At 40.6% G+C, this 21,965-nt stretch overlaps 2 protein-coding genes across 2 annotated transcripts; one reads left to right on the top strand and one right to left on the bottom strand.

Annotated features, from left to right (window-relative positions):
- Positions 1-808: 808 nt before the first annotated feature.
- rheb (Ras homolog, mTORC1 binding) lies at positions 809-20,032 on the bottom strand. Its single transcript, XM_085377028.1, has 9 exons — positions 19,982-20,032; positions 9,152-9,367; positions 8,310-8,381; positions 5,196-5,263; positions 4,998-5,080; positions 4,837-4,893; positions 4,688-4,735; positions 4,201-4,282; positions 809-1,523 (listed from the first exon to the last, which is right to left on the bottom strand). Exons 2-9 carry the CDS (start codon positions 9,201-9,203, stop codon positions 1,431-1,433), a joined length of 555 nt encoding a protein of 184 aa, XP_085233154.1. The 5' UTR covers positions 9,204-9,367; positions 19,982-20,032; the 3' UTR covers positions 809-1,430.
- On the top strand, positions 19,179-20,437 carry LOC146613139 (uncharacterized). The gene has a single exon (XM_085377027.1). It carries the CDS (start codon positions 19,440-19,442, stop codon positions 20,337-20,339), a length of 900 nt encoding a protein of 299 aa, XP_085233153.1. The 5' UTR covers positions 19,179-19,439; the 3' UTR covers positions 20,340-20,437.
- Positions 20,438-21,965: the final 1,528 nt, after the last annotated feature.

The following is a 21,965-nucleotide window of genomic DNA, read 5'->3' as shown; positions in this document are numbered from 1 at the left end:
TCATGTTATACTTGCAACAGACTATTATCTGGGTTATTTCTTGTAATAAAAGCTCTTCCAAGTAGTTCAAGGTTTTACTTTAAATACCTCAATTTACTTAAAAACTCTTGTGCTACTATTAAAGGAACAATAGCTCACTGATTATCATTAAATTGGACTTATTATGCTCATATCCAGCTATATATTTGTATTTCTGGACTAAATTAAATGAAACTTCCATGAATACCAGTTCATAGAAATTCTTCTTCTTTTGTAAGAAAGTATTGTAGCCTCCCAGTTCATGTTCTAGCCATAATAAGTTGTTATAGCTCCCTCCCCCATCTCTTTAAGTCAGCCTGCGTTTGATTCAGTGCTGGATACCTTAGATGTGCCTCTAAAGTGTAGTAACTGCTCCCTGGGGGAAAAAAAGAAAAAGTAAGCATGGAATCAGCATTTAGTTATTATACTGCAATGAGGTGGAACAAACCTTTATTACTTTGCACTAAATCATTACATCATTATTCTCCTTGTGCTTGCATCCTGCACCCTTTTCAATTTATTCCATCTTTTACGAAGAAGCACAAAGCATTCAACAAATCAAAACGGCTAAGTACTTCTCTCCTTTTAGCCCAAACATATCAATTATCATTAAAAGGGTGCAAACAAAGAGAAACACCCTGCCTTCCTAGTGACAAAACTCATTAGCTAACAGCCTCTGCAATAATTCAAAAACACAGCCTGCTTAGATAACCACTTTTCGTTTTAATGATTACAATCAAAAACATTTGTACAACATTTTCAACATTAGAAAATGAATGCAGATTTTTTTTCTTTTTTTCCTTTTGGCTGACAGTATCTGCTATGAAAACAAACCGAGGGACAGAGAAGTGGGTACGGTGTGTAGATGAAGTAGAAAAAGAGATGCATATGGATGGGACCAAACAGCAGGTGATGTATCAGAAAAAATGACTGTGTTTATCTAACCATTTTCCAGGCATATGCATGGCTGATAGATATGACAATCCTCTTATCTCATTTTATTTAAACAGGGAAGGGGCTAAATGGAAGCTGCATATCGGGAAGCAAAGATTCATTGAGCCACTGCTAACTTAGTTACAGTTGTCATCATTTCCGATATAGGATTTTTCCTGATACATCTGTGATATTCTGTGTTTTGCATCAGTGCCGAGCCCAGAGACGGAGGGGCGGGTTGTGGAAAATGCAAGACAAGGAGCCACCACTTGTCCTTTTCTTTTATCAAACACATGAAGAAAAACAAGGATGACAAAAGGGAATACTGATAAATAACAGTGGAATCAGAGCCATAAATAGACAATATTGGATATTTAGGACCCTGGGGGTGGAGTCAGTTGAGGTGGAGGAGAACTGGCAGCTAGCCTTCAAGTAACGGGATATCCCAGTGCAGTGTCCTGTGTGTTGATTGGGCGGCTCTACATCATGGAGCAGGATGTTTTTCCTGGCTGCACGCCACCGTCCATCTTTTCTGCCTCCAGGATCATCCTTCGGAAAACCTCCACGGCCGTCTAAGAGAGCGCCAAACACACACACACACACAAAGAATGCTGTCACATGCCTCAGTACACCACGTTTGAATTTGCTCCTCATCCACTGGAGCCTCACAGACTTTAGTCACAACAGAGATCTCATTGTGTTGAAGTTGAGCACTATTGCCTCTAACTTAATTTGAAGCTGGTTAACTGACATCCTGAATATGAACTTTGCTACTCTATGTTGAGAAATATATCCAGCAGCAAACAGAAGGAGGGTTTGTTTTGTATTTCACATGTGGCTAGTTTACTGTTGTCTACTATTAGGGTATGATGGCAAAGCCGGTGGCAAAAACGGTTAGCATCAAAAGAATACCGAATAAACACATTTTTGTCTAGGGAGGATAAACTATTGTTAAAAATACATTAGTGACATTTAGTCTACTTGGAGGGAGGAAACACAGTGCTGACATATTGGTCTACACTGCAATGCAGGGGCCGTGAAAAGTGCCAAATGATAGGTCTCGAAAAGGCAGACTGTGTGGGCGCTTCAAGCACACCTGCTATTTTGGGCTGGCTTAAGTGGAATATAAATCAGAGGTTGATTGTTGACTACTAAATTCACTCTTAGCCAGTCAAATCACTGGGCTCATTGCTGTGAAACAGCTAATGCACAAAGAGCTAAGGGACTCCTGTTGAGGTTTCATATTGGTGTAAAGCAGCACAATCTCACTACTGAAGAATACTACCTGATAACCACATTTTAAAGCACGATTGGGAAAGACAGTAAAGCCCAAAATCCCTCTGATATCAACATATGCTCATGCTTATGATGGGTAAAAAGCCTTTAAAGCCACAAAACAAAGTGCTGTAGGGGAGTGTGTGTGCAAAGGGATAAATGTGGCTTGCAGCATAAAAGTGTTTTGAGGGCTCAGTAAGAGCAGAGAAGTGCTATATGAGTACTAGTCCATTTAGCATTTACCATATGGTACTTTTTGCAAAAGAAAGAAGGCAGTGACAGACAGGACTGATGAGCCACTGTGATCCTACATCTCCCACATTAACAGTGCCAGTGCAATACATATCATAAGAGACCCAGTCTGATGTGTGTGCTATTGATTGGACTTTACTCTGAAGCAGGCTATCTGTATGTAATTCAATAAATAGAAAAATAGTGGAAGGTCATGCAGTGGCATTGCAGCTGCAAGACTATAATAAAACAAAGGAGAAGCTTTTCATACTGTATAAAGCAACTATAGGCGACAAGTTATTATCTCCTGGACTGATGTAAATCAGTGCAGACTGCTTTATTTATCTGGTTTCCTGATTTTTAAAAAAAAAGACATTTTATGCAGATTTAAATCCAGCTGTATAATATGCCTTTAATCACATTTCAATTCCAATGTCACTTCATACGTTCGATATTTGCTCTTGACAGTAAAGCGACTGCATATCAGAACCAGATCTTCCTGGGGTGTCTGCTTTAATGAAGTGGAAGACAAACATAAACATGTCACTTTGCATTGTCTCGTTTAAATGAACCTGTCACCTGATTGTGTTTTCAGTTACCAAAAGCCAGCTACTAAGTATAGCTTATGTATGAGGCCTTTTAGCCTGTGGCTTAGTAAAGACTGATTATTAAAGATTAATAAGTACAACTGCCATTGAAAAAATGCTGCAGGTCACAGTTTTGAAGTAAAAAGCAAAGTCAAATGTTAGTTTGAGACTCCAAGTGACACCTTTTATGGTCTTCGATGATGTGTAATACCGTGAGGTAATGGCGTTAAAGGCAAGTTTTCACAAGTTTCACACATCATCATAATGAAGATTACAACTTTACGATCGTTGTCAAGCCAGTCATACCAAACTGCGCTGGATGCTTGACAGAAGAACCATTAAAAAGTGTCGAATAAATGCCAGCCATAACTCAGCTGCTCCACAATTTCTAATTGAAACCAGCTTTATTGTTCTTTTGCAAATCTGTCTTGGTGTTACAAAAACATACCAGGAAGTCCATGATGAGGCTGTCTTCACGTTAGATTACATTTTTTCAGGAGCTCTCACAGGTCTCAAGTCATACTAGGTCACCTCTGATTTTATTAAAGTAACCTAGAGCTTCTATGAGTGGGCAACTCGATGACCTGATTGAAACACAATCCAGCACCAGAAACTTTGTCTCCACTGAGAGAAAATGCAAAGTGTGAAAATGAAGAATCCTGTGGATGTGTACCATCACTGTGCAATGAAAGCAATTCAGTAATTTTCCATCCGCATATCCTTCCATTATATCTACAGGCTTTTGCTCTACAGGGTTAGGCAAGCAGGAGCTGATCTCACTTGACACTGGGTGAGAGGCGTCATATGCAGCGGACAGGTTGCCAAATGATGTCAGGGCTGACATACTAAGACAGGTACATTCATGACTGTGGGCAATTTAAAAGTCATTCAAACTCGAATGTCTTTGTACTGTGGCAGGAAACCTACACAGTCACAGGGAGCATGTGTAAACTTCACACCTTGTTGTCTGTGAAGGTTCTCAGTCATCCAGGTCATCGTAGTCAAAGGAGCTTGCAAAGAAAAGCGTCTGGACTTCTTTAAGTTACTTGAAGACGTTTCACCTCTCATCCGAGAAGCTTCTTCAGTTCTAAAGTCAAATGGTGGAGAGTCCCATTTTTTTCTCCCCCACACTGATAGTTAAATAAGCCTTTCCTACCTGGTTCTCTTTAGCTGAGGACTCCATGAAGGCAGCGTTCCAGGATTCAGCTAATGCTTTGCCCTCTTCACAACTGATTACTCTAAAGAGCGCAAAATCACAGGGATGACAGCAGAGTCAGACCAAAACACAAATACTGTCTTTCAGAATAAAGCCACAGTCTCTGCTTTAAATATCCCACAGTATTAAATTCCTTAGAAATCTGCTTGTGTATGTTAATCCACTGACTCTGGGTTGTGTACAGTGAAAGCACAGTGCTAAACACAGCTTCCTGGCTTAGTGCAAATGGCTTCTGTCTTCATTTGGGACATGTGTGAACTAAATATTAAATACTCAGTATTTCAGTGTGTTTTACAAGAAATTTTCATTTCTGCTAGCAAATAATAAGAAACCAAATATAAATTTCCACACAAACCAAAAAAACGTGACCCATGTGCATACCTATTGTCTCGAGGGATGTACAATTTAGGTGTGTGCTAGCGCTTACCGCTCCATATGTAGGTCATTCTTGTTTCCGACGAGCATAATTGGAACTCTGCATTGAAGGAAAAAGTAAATGCCATGTTGTCATTTATGCATGATTTATGTCATATGACTTGAAATGGCTTTAAGAGCAAAATGAAAAGTTGAACTTACTGAACTTTTCCCACCATGTCCAACAGTTTTTCATGGATAACTTGTACAACTTCAAAGCTGGAAGAAACGGGAAAGTTTATTTGCTTTTCTTCAGTGCACCTCATTATGCAGGACACAGGAGATATTTAGGTTGGTTTTGAGAAGTGGAGGGAATTCTATACCTTTTATTTGATGTAACTGAATAAACCAGTATGTAGCCATTGATATCTATGGAGTAAGTCTGTGGGAAGATTGAGTATTCATCCTGGAAAAGGGATTTGAAGTGAGGGAATTAGCATGTACTGTTACGACACACATTAAAAAAAAAGAAAAATCAACAAAACCACTGGCAGGTTCATAAACAGTGCATTGAGACATACCTGCCCTGCTGTGTCTACAAGCTGGAGATGGTACTCTTGTCCATTTATTGTGATCATCTTAGTAAATGCTGCAAATACAAGACAACAATGTTTTGTAGATACGACAATACATTTCTTTTCTCTTATACGTATGACAAATATAGCACAGTTGTGCAACTATGCAGTACTATCCAGCTGAGTGTATCTTTATTACTCTCTGCAGGACATACAAGACACAATCCAGTTATAGATTCATCCCAATGAGCACATTCAGGACAGGAATGTCAATAGCCTGGAGATGGGTCATATTATCTACAGCGGGCATGCAATGTCTGCAGCATCTCACTGGTAATGCTGGCACTTCATTTTACATTAACCATCCAGGGATTATTTATAGATACAGACAACAGATTTAAGAAGCGTAGGGTGGGACAGCATGTGAGCGAACATGTCAGGGAGAAGAGAAATAGCCTACAGATACAACCTACAATTCAGACTCAAATCTCTGGGGTGGCCGGGATCAGGTTTGTTTTGGAGGTTATGAATAACTGCAAGTTCTCCTGCGCTCCAAAATAGTGCTTTTAAATTGTCTTTAAGAAAAGTTCCCTTTCTTAACTAGAGAAGTCCCGCTGCATGCGAGTCGGAGAGAAACGTTTATCTCAACCAAACGGCACGCCGGCTGATATCTCAAAAGAAAGCTCTCTCTTTCTGGTTGAAAGTGTGGAAAGTGGTGGAATCAGCTGTTGCGGTGTTTAAATGCATTTGCTTAGAAGGAACATCACACCCTGCTGGGTAACAGCAAAGTCTTGCAAATCATTATCTTTCAATCAGAAGTCACTTAGACCATAGAGCTGTCATAATATAGAATTTAGATTTTGAGAACAGATCATACAAGTTTTAAAAATAATTTAAACATAATGTACATTTAGACACATTTAGAAAACGTTTTCTCTCATACTGCACTTTAAGTTCAAAATGTAAAATATAAAGCATAAGCTTTGTAATGTTACCACATTTTTATCACATTGAATTACTGTATTACAGCTGCAGTTAGGGCTGTGCAATATGACCAAAATCTCATATCCCGATATTAAGACATCTATCGCCCGATATCGATATAAATCACAAAAATTTAACCTTTTCTGTAAATTCTGTGAATCTCGGGCAGCTCGACTTGTGTGAAGTGTTTCCAGTGGGGCGTCGTGTACCTGGAGTCGAGTATTTTAACTGATGTATGAAACTATACATTTTTAGACATAGGTTGTAACGGCCGCCGTTTTCTTTGTGAGTATTTATTACACGGCGTGCTGCAGGGAAAAGCCTGTTCTAACGTTTGAGTCTAAGGTTTATCTTTTAGCACCTGACGGCTCTTTTTTGCTTCTCATCCGTAAACACTCTGCATCTTTCACGTGATTCAGTTTATTTTGAAAAGTCTCAACAGGATCTTGAGCTTTACTGTGAAAGGTTTATGTGGAACAAGCAGACACGCGGTGGTTTTACCGTCGTTGTTGCTAACGACAACGCATAAAAACAAACGCTTGTCTGTCTGTAGTGTGGTTATATTAAATGTAAGAGAAAGAGAGAACTTTAAGAAATTAATATAGCCACTACAGTGACCATCAAAATAATGAAAAAATATTGCCGTAAACAGTTTATTTTGCGACACCACGAAACAAACGATAGTGTAGAATCAAACGATAGACGTTTTTATATGTCATCGATATATATCGTTATATCGAACAGCCCTAGCTGCAGTGATTCATTAGTAAATTCAATCAAAATTCTGTAAACAACAAACTTGCTTTTTTTCATAACAGGGTCTCTAAACCTTGTTAAAAACCCACAAAGATAAGGTGGAATATACACAGTGCGTACAAATGCATTCCACTTACTGTCATGTGTAGTACTACTACGACTCAAACAGCAGCGATTATAAAGCTACCTTGTGTTTTACGTACAACAGTTGCTGTGTGATATCTGCGTCCATATAAGTGCAGTTTAAAGATCTAATAGAGCCCAACTGATATCGGTCCTGCAGCTATATCGGTGGGAGTCTATGAAATTGGCAAATAGCTAATAAAGGCAAACATGAACTATAATGGCTACAATAATAGCAAATACTTTCCCTTATTAGCTATTTTCTGATATATAGGTATCAAAAGACAATAAATGAACATTTAAAGACTAAAGAAGAAACAGGAGAAACACCCTTCAAGATATGAGTGTTGATGTTGCACATTTTGTCCACTAGAGGGCCCTCTGTGACTTGACTTTTGCCAGCAGGTGTTTGGATACCACAAACAAAGCAAACACCGATCTGAGCAGTCTGACAGAGCAGAAACGGGAAATTCCAGACTAACTGTGACAATAAGACAAGTTTATTTTAATAAGCACTGTCATGTTTTTTTTTTAAATAAGGACTCATAAATAATAATACAATTAATAAATGTAAATCTGTTTGTGCTTCACATCTGAAAGAAAAAAATATATATGATGATAGATCTGATTTTTTAAATCACCAAATGTTGAAAATCCTATATTGGTCAAGCTCTAATATTTAATGTTGCATCTGACCAAAAACAGTGGATGTACTCCTGATGTAGTATAATTATAAACCAGTTATGAAAGAAAAACAACTGTCACTCCATGAAATCCTTTGGTGGTTAACTTCTTCTGTCACGAGGTGCTCTGAACAACCTTAAAGCTGGAAAGCGTAAGCTAACACATCCTCATTCCAGCTTTTCAGGTGTGAGAATTGGCTGTAAGCAAATCCGAGTGTGGGGCTGACAGTAAATGACAAATAATGAGGAACACGATGTTCTGACCTTACAGAAGATGCACCAGTAAGGATTTATTCATTGCTGTACGAAGAGCATCTAATGACAAACTGACACATTTGTAGTGCTGGGATGATAAATAAGGATAAACTTGATAGTCAGCTTTGCTGGTACACACTGAGCAGCAATGCTGAGGATAGGATAATCACAGAAACAGCTATTTTGGGGCCAATACATGTAGGCTTCACTTACTGATTCACAAGAGAGACAGGGACCTGAGTTGTGTGCCACCTCATGTAAAGAGTTTCCTGGGGGAAACACGGTTTTTGTATGAATTTCAAAAAAAATCCCCACTTACTGTTTTCTATTGTTGGGTCATAGGAATCAACAAACTGGCCTTCCACAAACTGGATGGTTAAAGAGGACTTTCCTGTAAACACAGAGACGATAGTTAACCTCAGATGGAGGAAGTCAGTGTAGCAATTAAGGGATAACATCTATAGAAGTCATCATTATGATTGTTTTTGTCGAGATCAGTCTCTATGAGTGAATGTAGCCATACAATGATACAAAAAAATACAAATATAAAGCTTAATAACCGTGAACAAGCCTAAATGCGCCACATGAAGCACGTTGTACTATACTGATGAACATGTTTAGAAATCGTCGAGGTTACTACAAAGCAGGGAAACATAAACACATCACGCGTCTCTGTGGGGATATTACAGGGTTGCAGTTGGTGCTGCCTGGGCCTCCAGTCGTGCTATCTGTGTGTGCCATCTTGCCATCCTCAACATCCTTTGCTTTTACACATCACTAAATAAACCGCAAACTAAATGCGTCAAAGCCGTCGATGGTTTTTGCGTGGCATGGCACTGCCTAACATGGCACCGGGGTTAAGGGCTAACGGAAACCTATCAATAAGATCGATTAAAATCTCTCTCTTGCACACGTTATGGGAGGCCTCTTGCGCTGCTACACTCACACCGCAGAGCCACGTCTCACCTGGTGGCGCTCATTCGCCCGCCCTGAGACGCCGCGTGTCAGATGTTACTCCCTATAATTTAAGTCTATTATAGGAGGCGTAAAGCGCTCTCACGCTGGACTTGTACTGGCCTGAAAGGCCGCTAAAAATCTTGGGTCTGCGTCCCACTCGAAGCCGCCTTTCCCCGCTGTACTCAGCTTCCGTTCCATACTCACCTACGGATCTGTACCCGAGGATGGCGATTTTTCGTGATTTCGGCTGCGGCATGTCTCCTTATGGTTATCGCATCTAGTCCTCGGGGTTTACCGCAACCTCCTCCCGGAATGGCATCCAAATTCAAGGGGCGCAGAGAATGGTCATGCAGCTTGCAGATGACAGTGGGAATCCCTCTGCTTTGCTGTGTTTATGTGGATTTTGTTTTTGCGTGAAAGCTTGAAAAAAATGTAATTTCAGGTCATATGAGAAAAGCATGGAGTATCTATACATCTACAATAACTGCGTCACTCCCCTTTGCGAAGTAATGAATTAGTAATTGATCCTGCGCGTTGATTGGCTACACGTAGAACACAGGCGGGGGATGAAGGCGCACGGAAAGCTCCCGTTGGATAAGGCAGCTGTCCGTTAATCAGCGGCACCCGGTTTGGACATTTTCATTGGCTGTGTCAGGCTTCGTGACGTGCTGGGTGGTCGGGCGGGGTGTCATTCATATCTTTAGGGTCAGGAAGGACCGGAACAGGGATGATGGTCCTTACTCATGTAGATGCGCAGAAGGCCGTGTGAAATGAGGCTATAAGGCATCACATGACAATGAAACAGCCTCGACTGCAATCCCACAGATTAGTAGGTTAACATAGATTAATGCTTGGAAATACTGGGGGAGAACATCAATGAAAGGAAAATTATATATGAATAAATGTTTTAATACCATTGAGTAAATTCAGGGCCAGTATTGCCAGATACCAGTGATACCGATACTTTTAATCTATGAAGGCAGCATATGTAGGGGAGAGCCGAGTGTCATGATTTAGGAGATAAATCCTCACCAGTTTGCAAATTCTGAACACATTTTAATGTTCACGAAATCACTGGGATTTTTACTTTTCACAATTATTAGTTAACGAAACAAAAACAATAAAGCACAGCTTTGAAACTGGATTTTTGGAGACCTAGATGTACCTGTCTCTAAAGGACTTTGAGTCAACTTTTGTTGTTTAAATGTGCAATAGATTATAAATAAAATAGACAGTCAGCACAAAAAGGTATACTTATGTTTGAGGTATATTTTTCATTTAAAAAACGAACAAAACAACAAAATGAAAAACTGTTCAGTGGGCTACATGCTGAGCTGAGAAGCTGGAAACAAATTCCCCATTCCACTGGCTAATCTAAATAAATATTATACTGCTAATACTGGAATCGATAGTATCAGTACTGGATCTATCACAATCTAACCTCAGAATGTTGTAAATACTGTTAATTTAAGGGTTCTGTGGCATGAACCTTAGACTAGCTGGTGGTCTGCTAAATTTGTTAAGTGCTGTTTAAGCTTGGATAATTCAATGGACAGTGTTGAAAAGTGCAACAAACAAACAAACAAACAAAAAGATTCATACTCAGGTATGTGGACTCGATTGAAAATGACTGAAAAAGCAGCCAACGTCCAAAGAAAAACTTGAAAGACCTTCAGAAAGCCTGGAGACTTATTGCTCAATACCACTTTAAAACACATTACAAGAATATAATATGGAAACAAGACAAAGAATTGAGGGGCCACTAAAGACTTAGACTCATTACTGCAAGTAAAGATTTATTACTACTGTAATAGCGCCTGATGATTTAAAAAGCTGGGCTGCTTTTAAATAAATCCTGCTTCAGTTATCTCAGCATTGGCCACTAGATGTCCACAGAGCATCATTTATAGCTACCTAGGACTCACTGGAGTACTGCAGCCCTATGTGCACAAATAACTGTTTTATATTCCCACTGAAACATCAACTTCCAATTACTGTTTGTTTCCATCTCGTTTTTGCATCACATTTAAAATCACAAACTGCCCTGTTGCTCCACACTATCGAGTCATAAGAAGTCCCTGAACAGTGAGGCACAAGGTGCATAAATCACGCTGCACACATCCGTGATTGTTTGGGCTGATTGCATATTCTATTACAAACGCTAAAATACCCATCTCTTAATATAACTAAAACCTTAAACTAAACCGCAGGCATGCAACAATACCATAGGAACTCAAGCCGCAATTAGTGGGTTAAGTCCATCTGCAGACTGGAATTCAAGGCAGGCGTGGAGAAGGTGGTGGGATAATGAGAGTCCTCTTTGCTTTTAAAGCCGTAATGTTACTCATGTCTGCCAATCATCCCTCGGCACAAACACAAGCAATTCACCCGGTAAAGTTGGATTTTGTGGACAGAGCGCCTAAACATCAGTTTAGAAAGTTCTGGTGGCAGAACTCTTGAAATAATTATATACACTCCCAAAAATAGCAGCACGCAGGCCCAAGCTGTGCAGTTCTTATTGCCCTGTGACCGAGGAAATCCCCAGTTTCCCTGTCACGTCCTGGACCATTACTACTTAATCACAGAAATGTCCAACTCCCCGTCAGTAAGACCCAACTGTTTTGCCTCCACACACACACTTCTCAGCAGTAGAGACAAGAAATCACTGGTGTCAGCAATAGGCGATTTGTTCTGCATGACATTGGGTGTCAGAAAATATGGTGCATGCAATCACTGGACACACAAATGCCCACTCATACACACGAACACTGTCACTTTCTCTGCCTCTCCCACTCAAACACGCGCACACACACATGCTCAGGAAATTATGATGACCAAAAATAGGTCATACTGTTAATACAGCCATGGTCTATCCAGGGATTTCAGTGTGCTGACATAGACCAACAATAAATACCCCCTGCAAGAACAACAGGTGTCTGACATGATTGTTTCACTTTAATAAAAGGCTTACACGAAGCTCAGACAAATAATACATTGAGCTGTTTTAGAAATGTTGCCCTTTTTATTGCTCCGTCCCATCGAAGTTTCTTTTTTTTCTTCACACCAGCAAATTGTATCACACAGGTCGTGCTCACATCAGCAGGAAGATGTGATCAACGTGCATCTGCTGCATGTGACAGGTAATGTCACAAGACCAGTATTCAAGTCCAGTCTTGGGTGTGGTTTAAAAAAAATGCTTTTTAACTTCTAGTCTCTAATTTCTTTATCTATATGGGAGGTAGTGGGCATGCAGCTGGAGCTCGCGTTTATGAATCCTGGGTTCGTGGCTTCAGCGCCAGCCTCTTTCAACTCGCTGTGAAAAGCACCCCTGGCTCTGTTAGTATGCCAGCCTGAGCACTAGTCAGCCACATCCTCCAGCTGGGTCTGTGCCACCACTGGGCACCTGGACCCTCTCGCAAACCTCATGAAACGGAATGCATATTTAAGTAAGAGGAATGTATTTGTACGGCATATCTCTGCAATAGTCCATAGCTGTGCGATGCCTAAAGGACACCTGGTGCACCTTCATATTGTTCATCTTATTGACATTTTTATCCACCTATTGGATCCAGCTCGGCTTTTTTAGCAGACAGATTCCCACTTCAGGCTGTGCCTCAGCTGTTGGACTGAGTCCAGAGTCACACAGGCCTGAAAGACAGCCATCGTTATCCAACTCTCACAAGGTGTCATTGTAGGGGTCCAATGATTACCATATCAGCACCACATGAAACATTTATGGCTTGCTGGCAGTGATGGTCTGGCAAGCATCCTAATTTCTAGAACAGAGCCTGTCAGATCCTATTGTTTCAAGTTCTGGTGGCGTGAACAGAAAAATCATCAGCCCTGAAACTTCTGTCACTTGCAGTCAAAACAAAAATTCCAATATGAGTTTCTCTATAACACCTGACACACAACCACACACAATAGATGGTTTATTCTAGCTGGCAGTGACATTTCCCCTATTTTATTGTCCTTCTGCTGAACGGCTAAATTGCTCTTTGAACTCAAACATGCGCTACACTTGCTGTCACCGTGACTTCAGGATCAGCCCGATGATCACTGCCAACTGAACTTTTTGTCATTTCTTTTGCACATGATGAAAACTGAGATAAAATAAAAATAGCTAGAATCATCCTAAAGTTGCTATGATCAGCATCTTTTAAAAAAATGCAATAGTTGAAATATATATATGCAAAGAGTTGCTCCAGCAGATGGTTCAGACTCATTCGTTTTAGATGTAGCAGGCAGCTTTTCAGCAAAAAGCACTGATAAAACAAATAAACTGCACCAAATCACTGCCAATATCAGCCGACAGTTGGTTTAAACCCAATTAAAAATCTGAAATGTGTTAGCTACATCCTGCATTTCCCTCCCAGACTGTATCAGATGTGTTCCAAAACAGATATTATAGTAACACTAACTGATTCAGACTTTGCCTTGGCAGTACCTGAGCAAACTCAGCCCATTAACTTCAATTCTTTTCTTTAATTTAATTTTATTGTTAAACAACAATTTCCAAGGACATAGCTCTGACATTTGTAAATGTCTCTTTGCATTTTAATGCCTTGTTAATGTGGATGTTAGATTATTCAGCGTGACCTCTTATGTTATTTTATGAATAATATTGGGTTGGAACATCCAAAAGCAGGATGTAAGAAACTGAGTTAAGAGCAAATTTGAAGGAGATTTATAGTAATAAATGAACAGCATGTGATGTGGCAGGCAGGAAGTTTTGACTCGCCATCTGGTGTTGTAGAGTGATGGGGGCTGGAGGAGCTCAGCCAGAGGTAGAGGCTGAGGCTGGGGTGCTGGAGCAAGGCAAGTGGCTGATGGCCACTGGGTAGCTGGAGACGATTGGCGAGTGGGACAGATAGGATTAATCCACAGTCAGTTGGTTTGGTGAGCTGGAGCGAGGTGAGCTGGTGCACAGCTGAACAGGAAAACCTCAAACAGAGAGCTGAGCAATCTGGCGGAGAGTGGAGTGAAGGGAAGGAAATAAGATGAAGGGGAAATCGGGAAGCAGTACCAGGATCAGAGCAGCAAGCCTGGCCATAATGTTTAAGTTTTACTAGAAATCCTATTAGGACCTTACCCAAAACTTAAAATCCAGTTCGACTATAAATTGTTGATCATCATTTCCCACATTTCTCTTGAGCATGAAGTTTGTGACCAGGTCAAAACCTGTACTTCAAAAAAGCCTTAAAAGTTTATCTCTCTGTGATTTGTGCAGAACTGCATTGACTGTACAGCTGTTCTCGTTTAGCATCCAGTAGCCTATAGCAATGAGCAGGTGAGACCCAGATAGGATGCTCGGCGGTACTTCATCACCCCACTTGTTGTTGTCAAGGCTACAATTGGCTTGTACACCCCATCTGCTGTATCAGCAAAGTCACGACTGATTTGGTCACTCAGGAGCCCAGTTAGCTTTGCTCACTCTGCTTCCCCGTTGATTCCAGCCATCATTACAAATGGTATCTTTACGCAGTGGAGTTAACCCGGATAGTGCTTTCCCATGGGTGCCTTTATTATCTATTCATCATGTTGTCCCAGTTTATCTCAAGATGAATCTGGCTGCTTCACTACATATCTAACTACAGATGCCTGGCATGTGGCCTGAGGTGAGAGATTAGCAGATTACAAGATACACACTAGAGGTGTTTCACTTAGAGTTGATAAGGAAGTGAAAAATATTCTAAAAAGACGCAGAGTGTTTGTGAATTTGTGTTTTAACGCCAGTATTTTTTCAGTATGCTTGAATATGATAACAACACTTTTATTTCCATGCTGACATTTTGCACAACAAGCCAGGGGCAACGTCAGCGTGTCCAATCTGGTAAATAAATGAACATTTGTAACATTTAAATGAAATGTTCTTGGCCTCGTACACAGCCTCCGAGCAGACTTGTTGGACACTCCCTCAAATTTCCTCCCTACTAATTTGCATTGCTTAGTAGATCCTTTGTGTCACCTGGAGGTTCAGGCAGAGCGGTGTTGCAGCCAATTTCCAGATGGCAATTCAAATGTGTGACATATCCTCAATTTTTTAGAAAAATACACAGCCACATCCACAGACTCCATTAGCTGAGGGAGGAAAACATGCACGTGCACAAATGGGAAAGTGGTGGAAAGTGTCCAGTGGTGTGAATATTCACATCTGCACCTGCTGAATAATAGACGATTATCAGCTCAGGTGGCACACCGTGCAGCCCTGCTCGGGTGCTTTCTCCCATTTCGTGGTGCTAATTTTGACCGTAATAGTCAAAGGGCTTGCGAAATGCATATTTCTTGTCTCTCAGATCTGATCTTGTCTTGTATTCTGTCTTAAGAGCGAGCATATACTTCAGGAGGAGTGCTAGCTTCGAGGAGTAATGTGTCTGCAATATGGGCTCTAAAGAGCCTCGGGTCTTGGTGTGTTCTTACATTTTAACAGGGGAGAAACACCTACAGCAGGTTCTGTGGCAGTGAAACCATATATCATCTGTCATCGCCAGAAGCTTCCACAATAATGAACAAGTAATAATAGTATATATCTTGAACTAGAGTCTCTAAAGGTAGCTCATCCAGAGTCATTATTGTGCCACATAACCAGATGAGCTTTCTCAAATGAGATCATTTTTGTCGCCTTGAGGACTGGAGGGTGTAACTGTTCGCTGAGTGAATAACTCATCCTCATTTGGCGCTAATGGGACTCTGTATTAAGGTGTTGTGTGAATGCAGGAGGAATGGTAAATCCCATTTTCTTGTAATCTAAATCTCAAGCTGTTTCCACACATCTGTTCCTCTGGTGTAGAAAGGACAATTCATTTAGAAGAAAACATGCACGGGATGGAGAAAAGGAACATCTAATGAAGATTCATGCCACACATGATTATGACAGAGTGTTAGGCTACAGTGTGTTAGAGAGAGGTATGTCACGATGACATCTCTGTCAGAGACACAACCATTATTCCCTCTGTCCATCCATCCATCAACCTACCTATCTCGCTTCAGTCCCATCTCCTTCCTCCATCTGTCCATCCGTGTTGGCTTTATTCAGGTATTGAGATGACACAGTTAACCCATAATGAGGGATATGCATATGAAGCCAAGGTTTTTCTGCATATTTGACAGCATGTGTTCTGAGCCCGGTGTTGCCACTCCGGGGATGCGTTTGCACATGGGGGGGAGGGGGGGGGGGGGGCAATGGTCTGACAGTTACAGCTGAGGTATCATTTTTCATGTAAATAGAGGATGGCAGGATATAGCGATCCTGCTGTGTGTGAAATTAGCCGTGGCACACATATACACAAGATCAGCACTGCAGATTGCCTTAAAAAAACAAAAACGGGGCTATATAAAGACTTTGTTTTTTGTTGCAAGCACACACACACACAAGAAATCTACCAGTCAGCCAGTTTCTACAAAAGTTTCTGTGATGTGGGGGTATTAGAATTTACCAAAACGAAAAAAAGGAAGAAAAATTGCCAAGATGAGACATGCTGCACAAGCAGCTGCCTGAATGGCCAATGCACCTCAACAGCTCTGTTGTCCAATTCAACAAACAGATGGTTCAACCTGTCATTCATAAGTGCTGATGTAGCCATGCTCAGAGCAGAGCCACCGAGTCCCCAGAGCAGGATATCACTGCTAACTGTCATCCTGGTACTTTGATTACTGGACTGGGAGGAGAATGATGACTAAGGCCGCTGTAAGTCCTGGTCAGACTCTTTAAGGCTGTCAAGGAAAGCGAGTTCATATTTCCCCCATAACATTTATACAACATCTTTATGGTTCACGTTATATATTGTTTAAAATAGATTATACAACATGACAAGATGTCATTTGCTGTATAGCATTCATAAAGAGCAGACAACATTTAGTAAATGTTTAAGGAAATATACTTTCAAGACTTAATTAAACTCACTGGGATGTATCCTGTGAAACATCAAGAACAGCATGCTGGTATAGTAACTATAATGATAATAAAACTATACATGTTAAACTACAGACATGCTTGCAAATTTTTATGGTTTCCAAATCATTTTCATTAAAATTTACTTTATATGTAAATGCATGACAGACAAATATAGCGTTAAAACACCAGCACCACCCTGTGTGCAAACCATCCAGCTAAAGACTTTCAGTTGGAATATGCATGTCTGTCTGACTGTGTGATTTCAACCCATGGGCTGCAATATAAACAAGCTTTTATTAAAAATAAAGCCAAAGCGCTGAAAATAAATAAAACCAGGGCACTCCTATTGCTAACAACGTGCCTAAAGCAGCGGTTCTCCAACTGTTTCTGGCAAGCTTCGCTCATTTTTTATCAGTCGTTTACAAGAAAAACGCTTTCATGCTAAATTTATGTCATGTAGCAATCAGCAAAGCTACATAATCTGTCTTCCCGTTGGTGTGTTTTACTACATAGCCCTGTTAATCCATGAGATGCCCACAACTGAAGTCGCTTACTTACTCATGTATGTATTTATTTACTTTCTGTAAAACACTATTTAGATTTGGAACTTGCACTTAAGGTAGACCTATTAGACTTTTTCCTTATTTCTGTTCTATTTTCTATTTTGGATGTGTATGATGCTTAAGAGAGCACACTCATCTCAGGCACAGCAGCCTCTCCTATCCTCTGTTCAGGCCTTCTGTTTGCGAGGTGCAACTAACTGAAATAACATTAGCTCAAAGGAAGAAGAGCTAAAATGACTTGTTTTAGATTGTGAGTAAACTGAGGGACTGTAGCCAGTACTGGAGTGTCCATGTAGGAGCTTCAAAGGAATATATGATGATGGACCAATCGGCACACTAGTTAATCTGGTCCAAAACCTGGCTACACATCACGCTTTGTGCAGCTGTGACACTGCAGCCTCTGGATGGCAGGTTGGATGGATGCAACCGCCAGAGGAACCAACAGTATAGCTAGAACTAAAGTGTTGCCCTATTCATTTAGTTTTCTCAAGGATAAAAAGCTTGACTAGCCTTGAGTATTAAAATCCCATCTGATTGGCCAAATGTAACATTTGTGTTTGTGCTGCGAACCCTCAACATGTAGTTAAAAGAGCTCTTATTTAAGCATAGAAAGCATTAAAAATGAGAAAATGCATTCTTTGGTGATATCCAAGGTTACCAGATTTTAGGACCTGCCTGCTAAGAAATCCTGACAAAGTATTAAAAATTAGCATTTCATTTAATATTTTGGTAATGTCTGTAATAACTCCACATTAGTTAATGCAAGTTTTTGTTTAATCCCTTGAATTAAAGCTGAGAGTCTATCATCATTTTCAAACTTTAACATTAATCCTTGGTTGCATTGCGTGAAATGTGTCACTACCCTGGAAAATAAATGGACCTAAGTGTATAACGCCTGTCTGTAAGTATAGGTTTGTGCTTAATGGATCATTTACAGTGTATACAATCACCTGAATAAATGAAGCAGCTATTCTGGCATCAAGGTCGAAGTCAAGATAAAAACTGAGATATTATGATATTTGAACTTTAGTTTGACATTTTTAAAGTTTGAGTGGAACAAATAGGTTTAAGAGAGGGCTGCTAGGAAGCAACTAAGACAAACCCTTTCGGGAAAATACACTGGGAACTTTTTACCATGGTGTGTAAGTTGCTGTGGGGTAAGACAAATTCAAAAATTGAAATGTGCTACAGTATATTTTTTTCGCATAAAATGATAGACTCCTCCTCAGGGGCCACATGAATGAGATTTTGAATAGCAGCAGAGATTTCTAGGAACATGCTGGAATGTTCCATGTCCCTTTGCACTTGAGATTAAACCAGCACATAACAGAGTTGTTGCTTCATTGAAAGATGACTCAGTGTTTTTGCAGCTGCCAGTTTGAGAAGTTTAAGAAGAAACAGGGGAACATTTACAAAGGTGCGGAGGCCAACACAAGAGAAAAAAAAAAATGTTTGGGGACATTGCGATCGATGGTATGCCAAATATCTCACTTATTTTAAATAAAAAATTCTTGCAGAAGATAACAGCTGTAGCTTACAGTATATTAACAAAATAAACATGGTTATGTAACATTTTACAGCGTGTGTAAGCACTGGTATATTTCTGGTGTTAGGTTATGACATCATGGCACTCAGCTCATCTGATTGATCACACACAGAATCCTATCTCTAGTCCTGCTCTCCTGAAGTGGGTGGGGAGCAGTGTGCTATCTGTGGACTGGAAGAAGTGACAGGACCAGCTGGGGACTGAAATCCAGTCAGAGAGGCAGTTGGTATGGGAAGCTCAGACCATAAGAGTGCTCTGCTACAGCGGCGTGTAACTCAGCTTCGTGAGGAAAAACCTAGACAGGATTCAGTGTAGTTTCTAATATGCATCAGGAATTCTACAAGACCAAGACAGTGTAATAGTGCAAATGATGATGTTCTGCGAGGCTCATTCAAGAACTCCAGAGTTCAATCAGAGGCCAGTATTCTTAGTAAGTGATTTTGCTAATCGCATGCTAACATCTTCTGATAAGTTATAGTCAACAGAGCAATGGGTGGGAAGCAGTCCCGCACTTTGTCCAGCAAGGAGTTGAATGACATGAGTGTGAGCCAACGGAGACAGAGTGCAATTAGAGACGACCAGTCCAGCATGACCTTGGCTGCTGGGAGGATCCGAAGACACACTAGACTGCATTTTGGTTACAGCACCCTAAGTCTAGCCATGCGAGGACTAAATGAAACACCAACTGAACTATGGCAACTCCAAGACCTTCAGAAGCTAAACTTGTCAATGAACTGCCTGCGCTCTTTGCCCTCTTCCCTGGGTGCTCTTGACAATCTGGTGGTTCTAAACTTGTGGGGGAACAACCTGTCCCGCCTTCCACCTGAGATTGGCCTTCTAAAAAAACTGCGTGTGCTCTTCGCCTGTCGCAACCGCCTGAGTGAGGTACCAGAGGAGCTGGGCTCCTGTACCTGTCTGGAGGTGCTCAGTTTGGCCAATAATCAGATCACAGGCCTGCCAAGCAGCTTGGCAGCCATGCGCAATCTCACGAAACTCAATCTCAGCCACAACCACATCGCTCACATTCCCACCTGCGTCTATAGCATGAAGGGTCTGGTCTTCCTCCATCTCGCCTGCAACCGCCTGGAGACCATTGCGGACCAGATTCAGGACCTGGTTAATTTAAAAATCCTCATTGTGGAAGGAAATAGCATACACACATTGCCCAAGACTCTGTGCTTCCTGGAGTCTTTAGAACTCCTAAATGTTGACTTCAATGATCTGCAAAGCGTACCAGTGGAAATGTACTTGTTAAGTAAGCTGAGGCGGCTTGCGTGCCACCCGCTCGATAAAGGACTCCATATTGTGCATAACCCCCTTCTCAAACCTATCCAGGAGGTGCTACAAGGAGGACTCAGTGCTCTCTATAACTACCTCAAGCCCACTTGAGAGGGTACTACTGTGCATGTGTGTCTAAAAGAGTGTGCTGTAAGGGGAAGCTGCCACAAATCTGACCCTTGGCATATTGTAGTCACGCTCTGAGTTTGTTGTTACCTCAGACTGTCTGTCAGTGATATCATGATTCAAAGCAACTGCTCAGTAATAGTTTTATAAGTAATCTTTTAATCACTGACAGATTTTCTATTTTTCATGTAATGTTAGGTTATAAATAAACCAACTGTTGTGTCACATCTAAATATTTGTTAAGTAACGGGGTCAGGATGAGTAGTTCAGCTCAAGCAAAAATTCACAGGTCTGCATTTGGGTGCTGATTACTGTTCAGCTGACCTTGTTGGGCTCGCAGCAGTGAAAGACATAGGGCTAAGTTCAGCTCTCTAAGCACAGCTCTCTTTGTTGCATTCAGGTCACAGGGATCAGGTGTGTAAAGTCAGTGGAAAGAACAGCGGAGGGAGCTTAAGATCTGCAAAAGAATAAAACAAAATGCAACAGGGACTTTGTCTCTCATTAAGTGTTGTTCCACTCCATCGGGTCAGAGCAGGGCTGCTAGGGAGCACCAGCTCCTCTGAGGATTCTGGATGCTGTAACACCAACAATTTTAAAAACAGCGACAGAGAAGGGCATACAGTGCATGAAATGTACTCCAAAAACAGAATAAATGTGCACCAAAGTGGGACATATTATTCATTTAATTTCAAATAATTAGAATAAAACATGTAGTGTAATTAAAGTTGAAAGCTATTGGGTAGACTTTTGAGGTTGAACTAATTTGTGTGCATACAAATTACACATTATATTTAAAACAGTAATCACATTAACCATTTGCAAGGTGAGAATGTTAAAGCAAAATGTCCAATACTGTCAGTAGATGTCTTGTGTAAAATTATGTCTGATGCCTCCGGACACTGGACGTTCAGACACATTAAGAACTTTAACAACTCGGTTTTATGAAGTTTCTTTTAGATAGTAATGTGTAATTTGTTTAGTTTTTATATAAAAGTAACAGTATGTCTGGACTGTACATGTATAGTTAAATGCTGAAGTTTGGCTCAACCATTTAATTGTGTAAAAGAATAAATAAATTTGACTTAATGTAACCATTTTACAAAAACCTTTAAAGATTACTTCAATATTGGAATGATAACACAAGCATCAGCAGTTCATTATCAATGCAATATTGGTCAAATCACTGATTCTGATTCTGATCACTGCAAACCCAAAGCATCATCTGTGAACATGTACACTCTCTTCTCACTCCTGTGTTGTCATAATTGTGTAGATGAGGATTTATTTTGAAAGGTTAATTATTTATTCTGATGAAACCTTCTGTTTTTCAAAATAAGACTTGCTTTTTCACCCATGATGGGGAAAGCTGAGGTTTAGTATGCCTTCAGCTCTCCAACAGCCAGCAGCAAATGTCTTGTCATGAAATGACCTCGTTTTTAGTGCCGCAACAGAACACCGTTACGATGCGATGAGTTTGATTAAGTGTATTTATGCAAATGCATAGACCAGCTTTTAAAAGGTCACATTTAACCAAAGTGAAGATTAAAAGTGGAGTAGACAAGAGAGAAAAGCGACCTCTGTTGGTATATACCTGTTACTACACCAGTCAAA

Source organism: Diplotaxodon limnothrissa, linkage group LG18 (genome assembly GCF_057381915.1).
Source record: "Diplotaxodon limnothrissa isolate DT_005_m linkage group LG18, D_limnothrissa_male_GT1.1, whole genome shotgun sequence".
Classification (NCBI taxonomy): domain Eukaryota; kingdom Metazoa; phylum Chordata; class Actinopteri; order Cichliformes; family Cichlidae; genus Diplotaxodon; species Diplotaxodon limnothrissa.
Note: the sequence above shows the minus strand (reverse complement) of the source record. Positions and strands in the feature narration are given on the sequence as shown.

Coding starts and splice junctions, on each gene's coding strand:
- rheb (XM_085377028.1), bottom strand. CDS start 9,203: ATGCCGCAGCCGAAATCACGAAAAATCGCCATCCTCGGGTACAGATCC. Junction 4,283..4,687: donor AATGACCTACATATGGAGCG/GTAAGCGCTAGC, acceptor TGCGCTCTTTAG/AGTAATCAGTTGTGAAGAGG. Junction 1,524..4,200: donor CCTCAGCTAAAGAGAACCAG/GTAGGAAAGGCT, acceptor GCGCTCTCTTAG/ACGGCCGTGGAGGTTTTCCG.
- LOC146613139 (XM_085377027.1), top strand. CDS start 19,440: ATGGGTGGGAAGCAGTCCCGCACTTTGTCCAGCAAGGAGTTGAATGAC.